The sequence below is a fragment of the Ailuropoda melanoleuca genome, chromosome 6 (assembly GCF_002007445.2).
Source record: "Ailuropoda melanoleuca isolate Jingjing chromosome 6, ASM200744v2, whole genome shotgun sequence".
NCBI classification, from domain to species: Eukaryota; Metazoa; Chordata; class Mammalia; order Carnivora; family Ursidae; genus Ailuropoda; species Ailuropoda melanoleuca.
Genome location: NC_048223.1, coordinates 107333049 through 107351207, shown reverse-complemented (window position 1 = coordinate 107351207; position 18159 = coordinate 107333049). Strand labels below are relative to the sequence as shown.

At 41.9% G+C, this 18159-nt stretch overlaps 1 protein-coding gene across 1 annotated transcript in view; it reads left to right on the top strand.

Annotated features, from left to right (window-relative positions):
* Positions 1 to 18159, top strand: part of SORCS1 (sortilin related VPS10 domain containing receptor 1) — a 518641-nt gene that overhangs the window by 405373 nt on the left and 95109 nt on the right. Inside the window, 2 exon segments of the mRNA XM_034663251.1 lie at positions 1699 to 1878; positions 10473 to 10619. Of these exon segments, the coding sequence (XP_034519142.1) occupies positions 1699 to 1878; positions 10473 to 10619 (327 nt within the window).

Here is an 18159-nt window from a genome sequence, read left to right as displayed (position 1 = left end):
GGTCAGCAACATTGACTATTCTGAATGCTAAACCAACAAGCTCTTTTCTGGTGTTGAGGGTAGAAGAAAGTAGCAAAGACTAAGTACAGGAAGGAAATTTGTCTGAGAGTAATAAGGGTGTTTTTCAAAGAACATCAGCTACAATTATCAGAAGGAATGGAAGTAGACATTTGACTGATAAAGCAATGGCCAACTTCCATACCAAACATAAGTTTGCATTATTGATCCACACTGAATTAATGGGAAGGGTTAATTTTTGACCTCCCACTCTGTATTCTTTATATAAAAACATTACCAAACTCTAGGGTATGGCATGTGAGACCCAAGTAGGCGTAAGGAATATGAAACTGTGGACGAAGACTTCTTCCTTCTGGGATCATCGAAGTTCACTGTGATCATGGTAAAGGAGGGAGAGACTTGTTCCTATATGTTTAGAGGAGGGTCCAAGCTGAATTGCTGATGGTTCGGCAGAGAGAACATGGGCATATATTACAAGGAGAAATTTAGGTTAAAAGTTAGGTAGAACTTTCTAGCACTAAAATTTTTGCCAAAGAAGATTGGAAGCTTTCCTGAAGCTTTTCGAGGATGGAAGATGATCCGTCTGGGAAGATTTGAGTACTAAGCTACACAAAGGCCAAGAATCTTTCCATATTGTTCTTCAGTCTTTGTGCTTATTTGTAATTCTGTTGTTTTGTATTGATTTTTGGTTTTTGTAAGCTACACCAGTGTCCACCCCCTTGAGTAAAGGCAGTAGACAGCTGCCAAGAGCTTATGCACAGAAGACAGTAAGCCTTGGTCTGTGTCAGCCTCCCCCTGTACATCCACTTCTCTGGAGTTCTGAATAGGGAAGAAGGGATTTGGAATTCCCACCCCAGGGACATTGGCTCACTGCCTCCACATTGCATTTGCCTTGTTTTTATATTCTAGGAATACCAGAGTCTGAAAGCAGGACACATTTTTCCTCTCTCACTTAAGGTTTCCTGCCGAACTTCTCAGAGTAAAGGTTTAAATAAACCACTAAGTCCTTGAACACTCATTGTGAAGATGAGTGTGTTGGGGTTCTCAGGCGAACGTTTTCCTCAAGGGCTTCTGGGAGTTGCTGGGCCTTGGAGAGTGTTTCTCAAACTTTAATGTACATACGATGAATCATTCAGGTTTTATTTAAATTCAGACTTTTGATTCAATAAGTGAGGCCTGGGAGTCTGTATATTTGACAAGCTCACAAGTGATGCCCATGCTGGTGACCAGGGACCACGCTGAGAGAAGCAGGGCTTGTCTGTGTTCTCTCTATCTTCCAACTTTTGCTCATATTTGCCCCACATAAGCCTTCTGAACACGTACCGTGTTTGTGCCTGGCAAGTATATTAGGATGACTTATTCTCCAAAGTTATACATATTTGAGAAAGTATTCTTCAATTATCTAATGAGGTAATTAAATTATAAGTGAGCTGCCAAGCATCTCTCTGCCCTATTTTCTCATGACCTTACTGCCTCACCCCACAAATGACAAAGGATATGATTAACATTTACCTAATTAATTATTATTTCACAAATATACAAAAGGAAATTTTTTATCTTCCATGACAGTGCCTAAGAGCCTATTCCGGTGTTCTTCGTGAGATTCCGCTCTCTTTGGACACATGCCATATTAACGTATGAACCTCTTCATCCTATTCACTTCTCTGTGTCTTTCTTCAGGACATGCACGTCATCAGCACAGATGAGAATCAAGTGTTTGCAGCGGTTCAAGAATGGAATCAAAATGACACCTACAACCTCTATATCTCAGACACCCGTGGAGTCTATTTCACGCTGGCCTTGGAGAATGTTCAGAGCAGCAGAGGTCCTGAGGGCAACATCATGATCGACCTCTATGAGGTATGTGACAAGGCATGTGTAGTCCTGAGCCACCGCAGTGCCTGGGCTGGCAGGTAAGGGCCCACCATTGGCTGCTGCCTCCGTCATTTTAATTCCTAGTTCCTTATGTGGCCTCATTTCATTTGGGAGAGGGGAGGATTTGTAGAACATTTTTATTGGTTAATTTGCATTCCACACAACACCTCTGGGAGGAATCATCTCTTGATGAAGTCCACAGTCCTTGAAGTCTCAGGGGACCTGAAGAGAGTGTCTGGGGAAGCAGTCAAACAATTGAAAAGTTTGAACAAGAGTGATTCTAGTGCGAAATTTAAAAATAATCTTGAAGGGCAAACAGGGTGTCAGAGTTTGAGCAAAAGGGCATCCTCCTTTTCTTTCTGAAGAATGAACGAGGGGGACATGTTTGCATTGCACTAGAAGATACTCCGATTGGACCTGAATACCTTTCTAACCTGATAACTTCCACTGGTTAATTGTCATCTCCTCAGAGGCCCAGTGAGTGAGACAAAAGTGATAAACTTTCTCTCCTACACTGGAAGGAGGGAGGCAGAGACAAAAAACAGATTTTACCATATTTCCCTGAAACAACTATGGTTCTTTATTTCTCAAAATGACCAGTGTACAAAATAAAATAATGTATGTTAGATTGCTTAGCTTGCATAACAAATACCAACACTTGAATGCCATTTAAAGCACAGCTAGGTAGAAAGCAAGCTGCTATTTGGGGATGGATTTTAGCCATTTGTCAGTCTTATCTTGCACCGTGAATGATTTATAATGGGTTATAACGAGCCATTGCAAAATGTATTCAGAATTTGGGAAGTGCACTCATTTGCCTGTATCCTATCTGAAAAAAAAATCTGAAACCGATTCAAATATGTACGGTCATAACAATGCTATCTTTTGGTTCAGTGTAAGTTCATAGAGTCAGGAGGCTGTTTATATAATGAGAAGCAAGGGAATTATATCCAGTATATCAAAGAAAGGAACCAATTTCACTTAACAAATTTAAACCTATCATTGTAATTCCTTTTAATGCTCTCTATCCCCGTTTTCCTTTAGACACTCTCGTAGATTTTCTTCTAGTATCTAAACTTCTCTGTATGTATAAAGTCTGTTAACAAACTTACATGCCCCATTCAGAGCCCAAACTAGCATGAGACATAGTCTGTGTGTATATATTTAGAAAAATGCACTGCAGACTTTTTTACACATTCACAAGGTTTTTCCACTCTTTTCTTGCCTATGTTCCAGATAAATATAGTAGTATCATATATCTCAGCCTCAAATTGAACATGTATCCTGGAAAACATTTATATATTCTGGTGATTTAGTTTCAAATTCATGTTGGATAAAATTGTGATTTAAAGTATAAATTTTGGAGTCAGGCTGCCTGGATTTAAATCCTAGCTACACCATGTATATGTGTTCTAGAGACAAAGCCAAGAAGTTCCAAGCCTCAGTTTCCTTGTTTAAAATATGGAGCTATACATGGTACCTACTTGATAGAACTTCTGAGGATTACTTAAGTTAATCTTACCATATGTACTATGAACAGTACCAAAAATGCATCAATGCTCAACCAATTGTAGATAGCATAATTAATATTATATTACAATGAGATTAAGCCCCAATACAATGTTCTATTCTTACAGTCTTAAAGTCTGCCCACGTTGTTTAAATACCAACATCCTTCCACACTTTTGGATCTTTGTTTCTTCCCATATTGCACTTAGCATGGCCATAGGATGTTGCTTAACACCAACTAGCAGTCTTCTTATAAACAAGTGTAAATTGCCACATTTCTTTCTTCGTTTGTAAATGTCTTGCAAACATTTAAATTGTAAGTGTATTTTGTTGAAATGCCATGCATTTTCATGCCTGACTCCAGCACTTACGATGGAAATATCTTGCTTCAGGATTCCGATAAGAAGTCAAAGCTGCTGCCCCAGAAATCACCCGGTTGCTTCCCTGGCCTTGACTCTGCCCTTGTTCTCCCAAAAACATTTGCTCATTTTCAGGTTGCATTTTTCCCTTTCTGATTAACTTCCCCTCTTTTCAAGTCATTGTGGAAGAGTTTTTTCTGGGATAAATTTTGTTTTCTGCCAAAAGAGATACCATTCGAAGTGGTCCCTTGATGATGGAAAAGATGACAGATTTGGACAGGAATGACTTTTCAGTGTTCTGTCATTTACACCTGTTTTCATGAATGGTTTTCTGAATTCAGACATTGCTAACAGGTATGGAATGAGAAGAGGAAACAGGGTGACTTCCGAACATGGCAAATCATTTCTTAGCTAATCCCTGTGTTTCCCTTTTGTGTCTCTCTTGCAGTTGACTGTCCGTAGGGAAACTGCTGGCTCTTATTATCATCACTGTGAGCAGTGGTGTGACTGCATTATGTAAAGATGTTCTGCATCCCAGGGCCCGGGAAGAAGAGTCTTTGGTTTTATTAGCCTGACAGTTCGCAGCAACTTGAATTGAAATTGATGTGATCAGAACGGCGGTGCCGTATCTGCTGATTACCTAGATAGAAAGAATATTGGCTGACATGGAACCTGGCACAAATGTTCCTTAAATCTGATTGTTCTGGCTAGCAGGAAGCTGAAAGCCATCCAGCATGAATTTCCCAGTAGAATTGCGATGAATGACGAGTGCTTAGAGATAAATGAAAAGTAAGAAAATCCATAAATGAATTAATAAGGAGCATAGATGAGCAACATATGAGGTAGGGGTGACAAAGATAGAATATATAGAGTGCACGTTTGCTCACATTTGGGGGTGACTGAGGAGGATGGCGTGAGTTCTTTGCTTGTATCCTTCTGCATGCCAATGACCTGTCATTCCTGTGTGTTCTTTAAGCTGTTTTAGCAGAGGCAAACTGTGTAATGTATAACGGTATGAGCCTGTGTATCAAGGATATGTATTGTTGCTGAGTCTTTGTGGGAAATGCAAAGGAAGCAAATTTCTCATTAAATTCAGTCATTTTGTTCACATACACATGTTGGAAACTTACAACAAATGTGGCTCTCTCTGCACTGGAGGTACATGTATGCAAATGAAGACATAGGGAAATGTTGGGGACAAAGTGTTGGGTGACCATCTTACATGGTTTAATTGTTGAAATACCAGAATTTTCCTTCAGTGTCAGTTGCCCACTGAACATGAACCATATTCAAAAGAGTCAAGGAATGTTAGGCAGGAAAGCCAGCCACAGAGCAAAAATGCTGGATAGTGATTTTTGTTGATGAAAGATCATAATAACAACAGATAATATTTTGGTTGCCAGTATGTGCCAGGCACTGTGTAAAGAACCTTCCATAATTATCTCATTCAATCCACATTTTAACTTTGTGATGCTGGGACTATAATTACCTCCACTTTAAACATAAGTAAACGGAGGCAGAAAATGCTATCATTTTTGCAAGATTACAAAGCTTGTTAAGTGGCAGAATTAGTAAATGAATCCTCGAGTATGCAAACTCTTAACAAATTATTCGTGTCTCTCAAAAGATTTGGGCTTGTATTTGATTTTGGTCCAGTAATAGCCCTTAGACTGAAGGTCATGGAAGGGTAGGATAAATAGTATTAGACTTTACTTAGAAGAAATCAGACAAGAAAACAGTCTTGGGAAAACGCCAATATAAACAGAATCCGTAGCTCTGGACCTATTCACCACCTTCTGACCCAAGTCCTGAGTCTGCAGATATAGGTAAATTCAGGCAGTGCTATCATTGTACCTCCCAGTTTTGTCTGGTGGATGTGTTTCCGTAAGAGAAGCCTAGAAACAAGCATCCTAAATTCTGTCATTCCCGAATAGCACAAATACTCCAGTGGCATCACGTAGGGTGGGTGACAGAAGACAGCATGCCTGATGGTGGCCAGAGCAAAGGAAACATGATGAGTGTGTCTGAGACGTGTGATTCCTAGCGATTTCGTCTGATGTGGATGATGAGAGGGGGTCTGACAGCTTTGGACAATATCCTCCCTCCTCTGGGAAGGGAATATTAATTAATGATGATGAAGAGCACTTTGGTTAATGGACAATGACTGTTCACCCCAGCCAAGTGGAAAGGGTTGTGTTGGGAGTGAAGCCACCTGGCTGGCAAATTCGGAATGCACAGATGCACGCATACGTGAGTGAGCACGGTAGGCATCATGGAAGACCTAACCAATGGGCAATGCATGTTCGTTTACACATATCATGTCTTCTGCACATGACGAGTGCCCTATCTTTAAAAGAGAAAGCTAAACTGTTGTGATGATGTACTTACACCTTGATTTCTTGGGGGAAAGGTGCCTCTTACAATCTAGCATAGGGGGTAGAGAAGAAAAACACTCTCCCTTCCAGGGCATATTTCTTACAGGGCATGGAATGTCACCATCTAATTATATTTAAGGCTACTCTCCCCTTAGGAGAGGAGTGCTGCCTGATTAAGTCAGTAGGGAAGAAAAGAACACTTGGACATTTTGGAGGGGAGTGGGGCAAAGTCACCCCTGGCCTTTCTCCCTCTGAATACATGTTTCTCCTGGCTGCGATCCTCTCTTTAGAACAGAAAAATATCCTATATTCACAACTTTGTAATATAGTTTGAAATCAGGCAACGTGAAGACCCCAGCTTTGTTTTTCTTTCATTTCCTTGGTGATTCACTTACATGTGGAACATAAGGAATAGCATGGAGGACATCAGGAGAAGGAAGGGGAAACTGAAGGAGGGTAAATCAGCAGAGGAGACGAACCATGAGAGACTATGGACTCCAGGAAACAAACTGAGGGTTTCAGAAGGGGAGGGGAGGGGAGGGGAGGTGGGGGGATGGGTTAGCCCAGTGATGGGTATTAAGGAGGGCACAGGTATCGCAATGAACACTGGGTGTTATATGCAAACAATGAATCATGGAACACTACATCAAAAACTGATGATGTACTGTATGGTGACTAACATAATAAAAAAAATTTTAAAAATAAATTTAAATAATTTTTTAAAAATTAAAAAAAGAAAATTATCCTATGTTCAAAGCCGAAAGAAATTTGAGTCACGAATACACTCTTTCTTGCCACGCTTTTGTTTCATAATTTTTATTCTCTTCACATTTTGAAACCTTGGATTTATAATTGAAGTCTGAGACCAAGAAGGTGGGAGGGATCATCTCCAATTAGCAGAAGAGTCAGAAACAAGCAGAAACTCTTGTTTAGGGGTCTTCCCAGCTTAGCCTCCCCATGGGGCAGGTGAGAGACTGGAATAGAAGACCCTCTAGAGATGCATGTGAGAACTAGAGGAAGTGGGTGGGTAGAGACAAGTCAGCACTTTACCCAAGGGAGAGGGAGATGGCCTGTATGAAGCCGGGAAGCAGAGTAAGGGAGGGCAGCACTCTGAAGCTGTCACCCGGGGGCACCGTAAGTGTGCGGGTGTGCTTTCTGGTGGCCTGAGGTTTCAGCTGCAACACTTCATATGTAAAGTCTAATCAAAATGGCGTTTTGGCTTATACGAGATTAGAGAAGAAGAAATAATAACTAATTACCTTTGAGACTTCTGGTATCACACTTCCCCTGTGAGAGGCAAAGAAAGATAAGTGGCTTCTCAAAACGCTCAGCATTTTTGAGCAGAATTCGAAAAGGTAACAGGTCTTTCCCCAAAGGAAGACAGACTCCCTGACATGAGATGTGTCATTCCCATAGGAATATCTTCCTCAGAAACCGTGTTCACGTGAAGGCATGTCTCTGTTGGGAATATTACTTTTTTCCCATCCTGTGCCATCCGCCTGCCCCACCCCATTCCACTCAAGTCTGCACATACGATGAATACTGTGGTTGTCTGGCAACATAAACCTATCCCCCCATCCTGAATAGAACCCCAGACCTTATACATACATAGGCACATACATGTACACACACATTCCATATTTTGGGCACTGATACTGCTCCCTTGATTTCTAAAGTGATATCCAAAGTAAGAGGCGAGAGGTTCCAAGGAATATCTTATAAGATGAGACCTCCCAAAAGAGCCCTTGAGGAAAGTGCCTCATGCCTAGAGGGGCATCGAGACACCCAGAAAGATGGGCTTCTCAGGCTCAGAGCAAAAGGAGCAATGGATGGCCCAAGAAACTGAAGAGCCAGGGTGACCATCTCTGCAGGGCGGACCAAAGAAGCAGGAAAAATACAAAGACACCACAAATGGGATTTTCACAAAGTGCCTTGGCCACAAGAGAAAGTAAGCAGACCCACTCCAGCTCTGTCCCCCATTGTCACCCATTGCCTTTACTTTGGCAAATTTTTATTCCCCAAGATAAACCCGAAGGCCAAGCTGCCAAAGATGAATTACAAAGCGCAGCTCTCCTCTCAAGTGGCATTTGATAATGCCAAGCAGTTGGGGGCCAATAAAGTCACTGCTTCTGCAAATCAAATGAACCAGCTCCTACACGCATATAACCATGCTCTGACACTCTTGCCAAACGAGGGAGAGGGCAGGAAGGAAAATGGGCAATGAAACTACTGGAATAGGTAATAATTTCATCCTTTCTGTATTTACTGTAACCTGGAGTCTCAAATGGTTAAGGCAGCAATGTTTCTCATGGACGAATACACTGTGGAGAGAAAATGAGCATGACTTGTGAAAATTCTGATTCATGAAATTTCATTTTTAAAGAACCGGCAGTTTAGTCATATTTAAATATGTAACAGCCTCTGGAACATATGCAAAACCAATATGGGGTTCCCTGGTGAGCTGTCCTTATGGAGCTGGTATAGTGAATAACTAAATACTATTCGTAATTAACGTACCATCATTGGGAGGTACAGTGCTCCTGGAATTTATGTCTTCCACATTTGTTGAGGATCAACAATGCATAAGAAACTGTCTGCTTGCTCTCGATTGCCCAAAATGAGGCTTGTTTTCCTAAGTAGTTAAAAGTATTCCTCCCAGCTACTCGTTTATACCATTTATTTGCTTAACAAACTTGTCATTCCAACGGAATACGAAGTTGGCCCAACTCTCAGTTATCCCATATGCCACATCAGCAGGTACAAACTAATGGGGTTTGACGGTGTCAAAAGCCAAGGTAAAATGTACATATTCTGTTGATCGAAACCCTCCCTCTTTGAGTTGAGAAATTCAGAGCTGTATTTGTTAAAAGACCATTGGAACTCAGATAGATTTTAATGCGAACCCCAACTCTCTATTATCGTGAGCAATTAAATTTTGTCTACGCATCAGTTTCTTCGTCCATAGAATCTGGGCCGTAGCTGTGAGGCTGGTTTATAGTGAATATCGGAGGTTTTGTATATAAAGCCCTGGGCATAGTGCTGGGTGAATGGCACGGACTCATGCTATTTTTTCATTCTTCTGCTTAAAAATTTTCGTATTCTTCTGTAAAAAGCCTGGGATAAGTGGGTTCAAATATGGTTGTTAGCTTGTCCACTTACTCCCTCCCTATCTGTGCTCCACAAAGCCACTCAGTCTAAGTTTCTGTTTCCTTATCTTCAAAATGTGGCTGCTGGTAACTCTGTCTCATGGTTACTGTGAACATTAAATGGGATGGCCTGCGCTGCTGCTCGCAGACCCTTCCTTCACTGGCCCTCAGCCTTCCTGGGTTGTCATAATTCCAAGTAGGGTAAAATGGCTATGAATGCATTTATTACACTCAAAGACACTTGAAAAATATGGTACACAATTCACGATTTGTTATCACACGGCTTTATCAACTTCCCCTTTTGACCTCTTTCCTCAAGTATGGAAGGCAGAAGGCAATCATATTGTCAGAGCCAAGTAATTAATAAGGACTGTTTACAGTGGGAACAAGGTGTTATAGGAATGGAGGAGGGAGTGATTTCACAGCTTAGGGAAACCACTGCTTCTTTATGTTTAAAAGCTGTTCTCTTTTGTTCAGTATATTTCAGCTGCTTAATAGAGCCATCTTTTTACAGGAAAAAAAAGGGGGAAAAGACAATAGCAATTGGCTCATGAGCTTTAAACTGACCTTTTGCAATTGCCAGAGGCTGTAGATAGCTCAATGACTTAGATAGTTGTTAAGAGCATGGTCTGTGAAACCGGCAGTTCTGGGTTAAAATTCCAGGTCTGCCACTTAACTCTTTGTGTGAACTTAGGTGGCATGGCCTTGGAGAAGTCACTTTATCTGGATGAGCCTCAGTTTCCTCATATGTGAAAAAAAAAAGTGATACTTAGTAAAGAGGATTGTTACACAGATTAAATGAGATCAAGTATTTAAGGCCATGGGTGCTATGTGTAACATAAAATTAAAGTAGCCCTATGTATGTATCATTTACTGAGCAGCAGAACTGAAAGCACCAGGTTGTAACTCTAGGCGACTGCAATCCCCCACCAACCTACCTTAGAGGAAATAAGAAGCTTCCGTCAAACTTAGAATACAGCCACCATACTGTAAGGGACATAGATGTATTGCTTTTCTGTCCCACAGCCCAGGGAGTCATTATACTTAAGCATTACCCCATTCCCCCATCCTCACCCTCAATTTTCTCCAAGGAAAGTGCTTATAGCTACATTTGACAGTCTTTTTTTTTTTTTAAGTAAACAAATCTATCTCAAATTGATGTATTTTTCAGCCATGTCAATTTTTCCCAGGTAGCAGGGATAAAGGGAATGTTCTTGGCTAACAAGAAGATTGACAACCAAGTGAAGACTTTCATCACGTATAACAAGGGCCGAGACTGGCGTTTGCTGCAGGCGCCGGACACGGATCTAAGGGGCGACCCTGTGCACTGCTTACTGGTGAGTTTTCACATTGGAGAAGAATGTTCCACACAGTGGAGGGCTGGAAGCAGCTATTAAACAAGCAGAGGAACATGGTTCCAGGGCTCCTTGTTCACCTGGTGAACGAAAGGGGACAGGGCTGGGCATGAAGGCAGCGTGTGTGGAAAAGAGTCACCGTGCTGCCTTTTGTGCTGGGCCAGGAGGTAAGAGGGCATGAGTGGGCTCCTTGCTCACGTCAAGGATTTTGAGCTGCGACCAAGTCTGTTGAGGACCTCAAATTGTAGTTCCAGGGAGAATGTGATAGTTTCCATGTATGGTGGTGATATACACCCGTACTTTCCCATGAACGCATAAATTCAGCTGTAGAACTGATGAAAGAAGAATTTTGTAGATATGTTTTCCAGCAAAGGTGTTTAGTCATATTTTTAGAGGAGTTTATGCCTCAAACAAGGGTAAGAATCACTGATTCAAATCCTTATTTTTACTCTTTATAATGTGTTCCATTCATTTATGTTTCATTCCATAAAGCTGGGGTTGGTAAACTGTATGGCCTGTGGGGCCAATATGGCCCACCACTTGTTTTTCTAAATAAAGTTTTACTGGAACACAGTCCTGTTTAGTTGTATACTGACTGTGGCTGCCTTTGCTCTACATGGCAGAACTGAGTAGTCACAGCAGGGACTATGGTCTATAAAGCCTACAGTATTTATTATCTGGCCCTTAAAAAAAAAAAAAGGTTTAGTGACCCCTCCTTTGAAGCATGGCTTTATTTGAGTTTTCTAACGTTTGGACACTGAGTAGATAGATCGGCATGAATTTATTTATATATTTGATTATATGAAGGTGTCCAGGAGGGGGATCAGAGCTGAGTCTTGCCTTCGAGGAATTTACAGTCTACTTGAAAGAGACTATATTAATAAATAAGAGATTATAGGGTCACATCTCACCCCTCATCACTCTGGTTCTGCCCCGTGCTTGACACATGAATAGATACTAAATGAATGTGGGGGGGGGGTTAATTGCAAAAAAAAAAAAAGTACACTTAAGTGCTAATTTCTGTGAAGCAATTTATAAAAAAGGAGGGATCAGTATGTAAACAGGGGAGACTTTGTTTTAGTATGAATGGTTTGGTTGTGTGCGCGTGCACACACACACACACACATCAGTGTTCACAGTCTTCATACAATTCTGACTTTGATATTATCCACACTCAGCTTCCTTTGTCCCATAAAGTCTGAACAGCCCCTTTGCAGGTTCATCTCATACAGCTGTAGGCGGGTCACCCTCCTACTCGAGAAGATGCCAGCAGCCAGCCATGGCTTGACCTTCTTTGTTGCAAAGGATATCACAACTGTCACTGTGCATCAGGGAAGCCATCTAAAATCCAGCCTCCCACTCAGCTTCCATCCTTATTACTGGCAGCTCACAAGGGGAGAAAAGCCAGTTGTTATCCTAAGTGCACAAAGCCAATGACGGAGTAAGGAAATGTAACAGTTATTTATTGAATACCTACTCTGTACAAGGCACTATTCAGTAGCACTTTATTTTATTTTTTTTTATTTTGTATTTATTCATTTGAGACAGAGAAATAGAGAGAGAGAGCATGAGCAGGGAGAGAAGCAGGGGGAGAGGGAGAAGAGCAGACTCCCTGCATGAGCTGGGAGCTGGATGTGGGGCTCAATCCCAGGACCCGGAGATCATGACCTGAGTCAAAGACAGATTCTTAACCATCTGAGCCACTCATGCTCCCCCTTCGGTAGCATTTTATTTTTGTTTTTGTTTTTTTGATGATTCCTTTTTATTGTTATTACTGTGTTATGTTAGTCACCATACAGGACATCGTTAGCTTTTGATGTAGTGTTCCGTGATTCATTGTTTGTGTATAACACCCAGTGCATCTTAAAAAACAGAGCCACCTTCCTAGTTTCGCTCTTCTGAGTTGGGGCATCATGGTATTTGGCTGGAGAAGCATGGGGTGCAGCCGTACCTCAGTGTGGTCCTCCTTCCCACCACGCACTTTGGAGATTCAGTGCCCATGAGGGAGAATTAACTGTAGCACCTAAAGACACTTGCCTGTGAGCGCTCCGGCATCGTAAATGGGTGGTGAGAAATGCCTCCGACACAAAGCACTTAGTGAAGTGCTTCCTGCTCCATCTCCAGCCCAGTTTTAGGAAGTCTTTTTATTTTTTTTTAAGATTTTATTTATTTTTTTGAGACAGAGCGCGCATGAGCGGGGGGAGGGAAAGAGGGAGAAGGAGAAGCAGACTCCCTGCTGAGCATGGAACCTTGACTTGGGGCTGGATCCCAGGACCCTGAGATCATGACCTGAGCTGAAGGCAGACGCTTAACCAACTGAGCCACCCAGGCGCTTAGGAAGTCTTACTGCCATGCCTCCAGAATATAAATGCAGTATCAGCTTGCTTACCCATCTCCACTGGGACTGTCTTAAGCCAAGCCACCATCATTTCTCACTTGCCCTACATTGACAGGCTCCCAACTGGCCCTCCTGTCTCTACCTGGCAATCTCTTCTCCACACAGCAACCGAAGAGAACTTTCCTTTTGTAATCCAACTTTACTGAGGTAAAACATTCATAAAAAAAAGTACCTGTTTTAAGAGTATAGTTTGACAAATCTTGACATATGTAGATACCTATGTGACCACTACCACAGTCAAAATAGAACATTTTCATCACCCTCAAAAATTCCTTTGTGCCCTTTGCAGTCAGTTTCCACTCCCCTGGGGCTAGACAGCCACAAATCTGCTTTCCTTTGCTATAGATTAGATTTCTCTTTTCTCAGATTTTATGTAAATGAAATCAACTTGAGCTTTAAAAACCTTTACTTAAAGTTTCTAATGACTTTCTAACTCTCAGGTAGAATAAAATTCCAGTACTTTACCATGGCCTGTGAGGTCTCATAGAGTCCAGCTCCTGTCTGCTTCTCCTGCCTGCTGCCCACCCTCTCTCTCCCTCCTTCCTTATGTAGGCTATCCTGTGAGAGGACAGCACCTCTTTCCATATCTTTAGCTCACTGTGGTCCTTTATGTCTTAGGCATTGTATTCACCATTATTTCCTTTAAAATGCCATTTCCCTGTCTGGCCTTTTCTTAGCTTTCAGATTCTTGCCTGATTACCTTAATCTCAGAGGTTTTCTTAAGCTTTCTCTAAGGTGGTACTCGGCCCAACTCTTTTTATCCATGACTGTTCTCGTTCTCTGAAATCAGCACGTGTGTTTGTTAGCTGTCTTTTTTACCTCCCCTGCTAAAATGTGAGCTACATGAGTATAGGAACTGTGGCTGTGTCTCCAGCCACGGCAGAGGACCAGCTCAAGAATCAACCACGTGGCAGGGGTTCAGCATGTGTTGTTGTTACGGGTGTTGTTTGTCTGAAGTCGATGCTCCACTGACAGGTGGTGTTGGAGTTTCATATTTGAACTTGAGTGGACACTTCCTCTTGCCACTGACCACGACACTGAGGGATCTGTCATAATATCCAACTCTGAAGCTCAGAGGCTCAGGTTGACCCTACAGTTAACAACAGCAGTAGGCTCATTAAGACCCAGCATAGATGAATTAATGGGCTCTGGACGTATGACACCCAGGAGTCCTTTGGCCTGCCTCCCTCATTAACCCTGTTTGATGTAGTTTCAATCTGAGTTTTAGAAAACAGACTGAGGAAAGGAAATGGCAAAGGGAGTGGGGGCAGGGACCAAAATCACTTATAAAAATCTGCCAAAGGCACAGAATAGGAAAGAAAATCTTTGAGCTACAGGAGACCTGGACCGTTTAAAAACCTTCTTTAGGCTTGGGAGCTGGTGGCAGAGAGGAGATAAAAAGTGCTTTTAGATTGTGAGTACTTGGAAAGTGACTGTCACCGAAAGCATAGGCTAGTGATTAGAAAGGAGATTTTCCAGCAGGGCTGTTACAAATGTGAAACAGCTTCAGAATTACAGCCCCAAACGGAATGTCCTGGTAAAATGCATTCTATAGAAATAAGACATCCAGAGTAATTTGGGGCTATATTTTTAGGACTTTTAGACTGATTGCCCAGAGGGCTCAGCTAGGATTTCTTTTCTCTGAAGAGTGCATTGTACAGTTAGATGGGGTATTACAGGTCGTGGTCCACCTGCCTCCAAAGCCTCGGGATTGGGCTCCCAAGAGGTGAGATGTGAGCTGAGCCTGTGACAAATTCTTTGGGTCCTTAGGGAAAGCATAGTGTTTTGTGGAGAGAAGCCGTGACTTCCTTATGGATTCACTTGACAGTTCTCTGTCGGAGCTAAGCAGCCAGCTACCCCAGGAGATTCTCGACGATGCTTTCCACTCCTTTGCACAGGCTGTGACTCCGCACGTTATGTTGGATTGGAGTGGAGCTGAATACCCCAGACCCAGCCTCTTGGCACAGAGCCCTCTCTCTTCTTTGCCATTGACTCTTTCCTAAAAATCTAATGGGTTTCTAGGATTTCTAGTTCCAATTCAGGACCATAAGCAGCGCAGATGTGTATGCCAGGAGTGGATTTGGAGGGTACCATTTAAGACTTTAGCTGCTGCCTTATTGTTTATAAAAGGTCCAGTTTGGCTTTTCAGTGTAATACTCAGATTAGGAGCCCTAGGGATAAGGGTACCGTGAAGACAAGACCTAAAGGCTGTTAGTACAGAGGTTGGGGAAAAAAGGAAGTGGACTGAGAAGCTGATTATTCTCAAGTAATCTTAACAGTTTTTTTTAAGTTGATTTAATTCATGTTGGCAGGGGGCAAGTCTCTTACCATTTAGTAATTCTCCGTTGGCCATCCACAGTGCTAGGGTGACAGTAGCTAGTTAATGGATCAATTAAATCCAACAGACATTTATTGAGCACTAGCAATGACCAAAGGATTTCACTGGTTAAAATAAGAAAAAAAGAAGAAGGCAAAAGAAAGTATTGGGACCTAGAGGAGTCTGTGAACTCCCTGAAATTGAACACAGAACTCTGTGTGCATTTGCCTTTGTGTATTTTTTCTTGGCATAGAGTCCTTAATTTGCCTCAGATCCTCCAACTCTAGACCTGATCTTGAAAAGATTAAAGCCGAGAGATCTAGTTGCTGCTAGGACTGACCAGTTGATGATATGCCATGCCCTGTGACCGTGTGTGAAGACACAAGGGGCAGTTTGCAAACATGTATGCTGCTCTCTCCATTCTCTGTAAGTCAGCTGCTAGGTCTTGGTGGTTTCAGTGTAAAGTTCTGTATTTTCTTCATGTGAAAAGATAAGGGGAATAGATGCCTTTGGGACAAACTGTACTTTGGCTCTACTGAAATGGAGATTACTCTGGAAGGATACTCAGATATTTATGACGTGGTTGGTAATGGGAGAAAAGAGGGCAAGAAGGCTGGAGAGAAGGCAGGAAAGGAGAGGTAGACAAAGTGCACCCCGCCTGGGAAAAAATGTGCATAACAATTAGAGAGCCTTGTCCTGTGTCCTTGCAGGAATTGGCGGTGGATTGATAGCCATTATAATAAACCTCTCTATTAATTTTTGGTGACTTGACTTTGATAGATGTTCAAAACTGGTCAGGTACAAAAGTTTAACTTAAAGATGTAAAGATGAGCCACTTACCATTATTTTTCTTTGAACATTGATGTAGACTATATAACTTTCTTGAAAAAAATGGAAGGAGGGGGGAAAAAAGCCACGGAATATTCTCCTCATACCAGTTGGGGGCAATCCAGCACTGCAAATGTGAGAGTGGAGAAAAAAGTGCACCAAAAATAACACTTCTAATGTTGCTGCTACGGCCTGAACTGGTGTTTTTTTCTTCTCAAATTAATTTATTTCTAACCTCTGAAAGCCCTAGCAACAGAACAGTGCCGAGATGGCTGATTGAAATGCCCCCTTTCCTTTGTAACACCAAGTACCCTATGTCAAATAATCCTTGATCAGGTCAGATGGCAACTGAGCTTCACAGTCTTCTAGACTGTTGGGTGATGAAGAACGTGGCAAACATCTGGCTCAAGATTGCAGACTGGGTGCTCCCTTAGCCACAGATGTTCTGCTCTGTTGTGCAACACAAAAGGCCCTCCAGGAAGCCCATGTGACCTAGGCTAATCCCCTAGGAGTTCTTGATTTCTTCAAATGCCATGGAGATACTCAACATTAATCTGATGATGTGGTTTATATATTAGCCCAACGTACTTCTGGCATTATTCTGAGTAAAATAGTCAACAAAGGTCTTCTAGGTCCTCACATAAAGCATTGCTTGATACTCCAAGCATTTATTGACTGTCTTTTTTAGATTCTATGCCAGGTTCCACAGAAGACTCAAAGTGCAGTACCTGATGTTTTCTCTCTATTTGCAGAGTTTATCTCTGTAAAACCGTACATACCTCAAATAGATAATATGAGATTGCACATGGTCAAATAAACTGTTGTAAATCAGAGAAAGAGAGATCCCGATAGGCTGCAGCTGTCAGGACAACTCTCATGGAGGCATGGTTTGCCGTCTCTGCTGTATCCTGTCTCGGAGCGTGTCTGCGTGCAGCACAGCCCTGCCCGGGGAACCTCCGCAGCATACAACCGTACCCGTTCTCGTCTTCCTCTCGGGTAAAGGGATGCCAAGCATTTGGGTCCGACTGACTCTTTTTATAGGGGTAGGCTTCCTTACTCTTATGAAACGTTGTAAAGTAAAAATTCCTTTTTTTGAAAGCCTTCTATGCAATTTGCAGGCAACACCCATCATTTACAATGATCATTATCCCTTGAGAGTTTACTCTGCCTTGGCAGTGAGAAAAGGCCATGTTGGGATCGACTGTTTCACCTCACCAGTATTTTGGCCAGTTTCATTCCTGAGCTTCATTTTTAGTTTATCATTTACTCTATCCCATATAAATTTAATCATTGTATCTCTGTAGCTTTCTGAATATTTGCTGGCTGAGATTTACAGAGCAGAATGAAAGTAATAACAGATACATTGGTGATTCCAAAAACTCAAGTTGATAAGATTAGAAAATAATCTTTTTGAGAGATGAAAAGAGATGTGGGTTCAGACACAAACTTGTAGTTTCTGACAACCCAGTACCAGAACTGTTTTAAATGAAATTCGTATAAGATTTATTATCCTGTATTTGAAAACTGTTGGTATCTTAATCAGAGAATTTGATCAAGATTTTTACACACCGATAACAAGTCCCTTAAATTTTCATTTGAATTGTTATTACTAGTGCATTTTGTCTACAAGCATGACTTTTATATTGAATAATACTGATTCTGATCCTACCCTGACATGGGTACTGTGTTGATTGCCTGGTAGATGTTAGGAGAGTTTCACGTGTCATCCAGCTTCTTCTGGACAACTGAGACTAAGGTCTCCAGTGGACAGTGACCAAATGGTGCTCGCTGACTTCTTCAGATCCCTCCCAGCCTGAGCAGATCTTTTTTCCTGACTTTTAATCCCATTTTTCCTCCTCTGTCTTTTCTGGCTGAACTCTTCTGCTTTTTTTCTTTGTTATTGATATCACTGAGGCCTGAAATATTGTCTTCCTGAACATCTCACCTGCAGTTCACACCTTCCTCATCTTTGCCTTAGG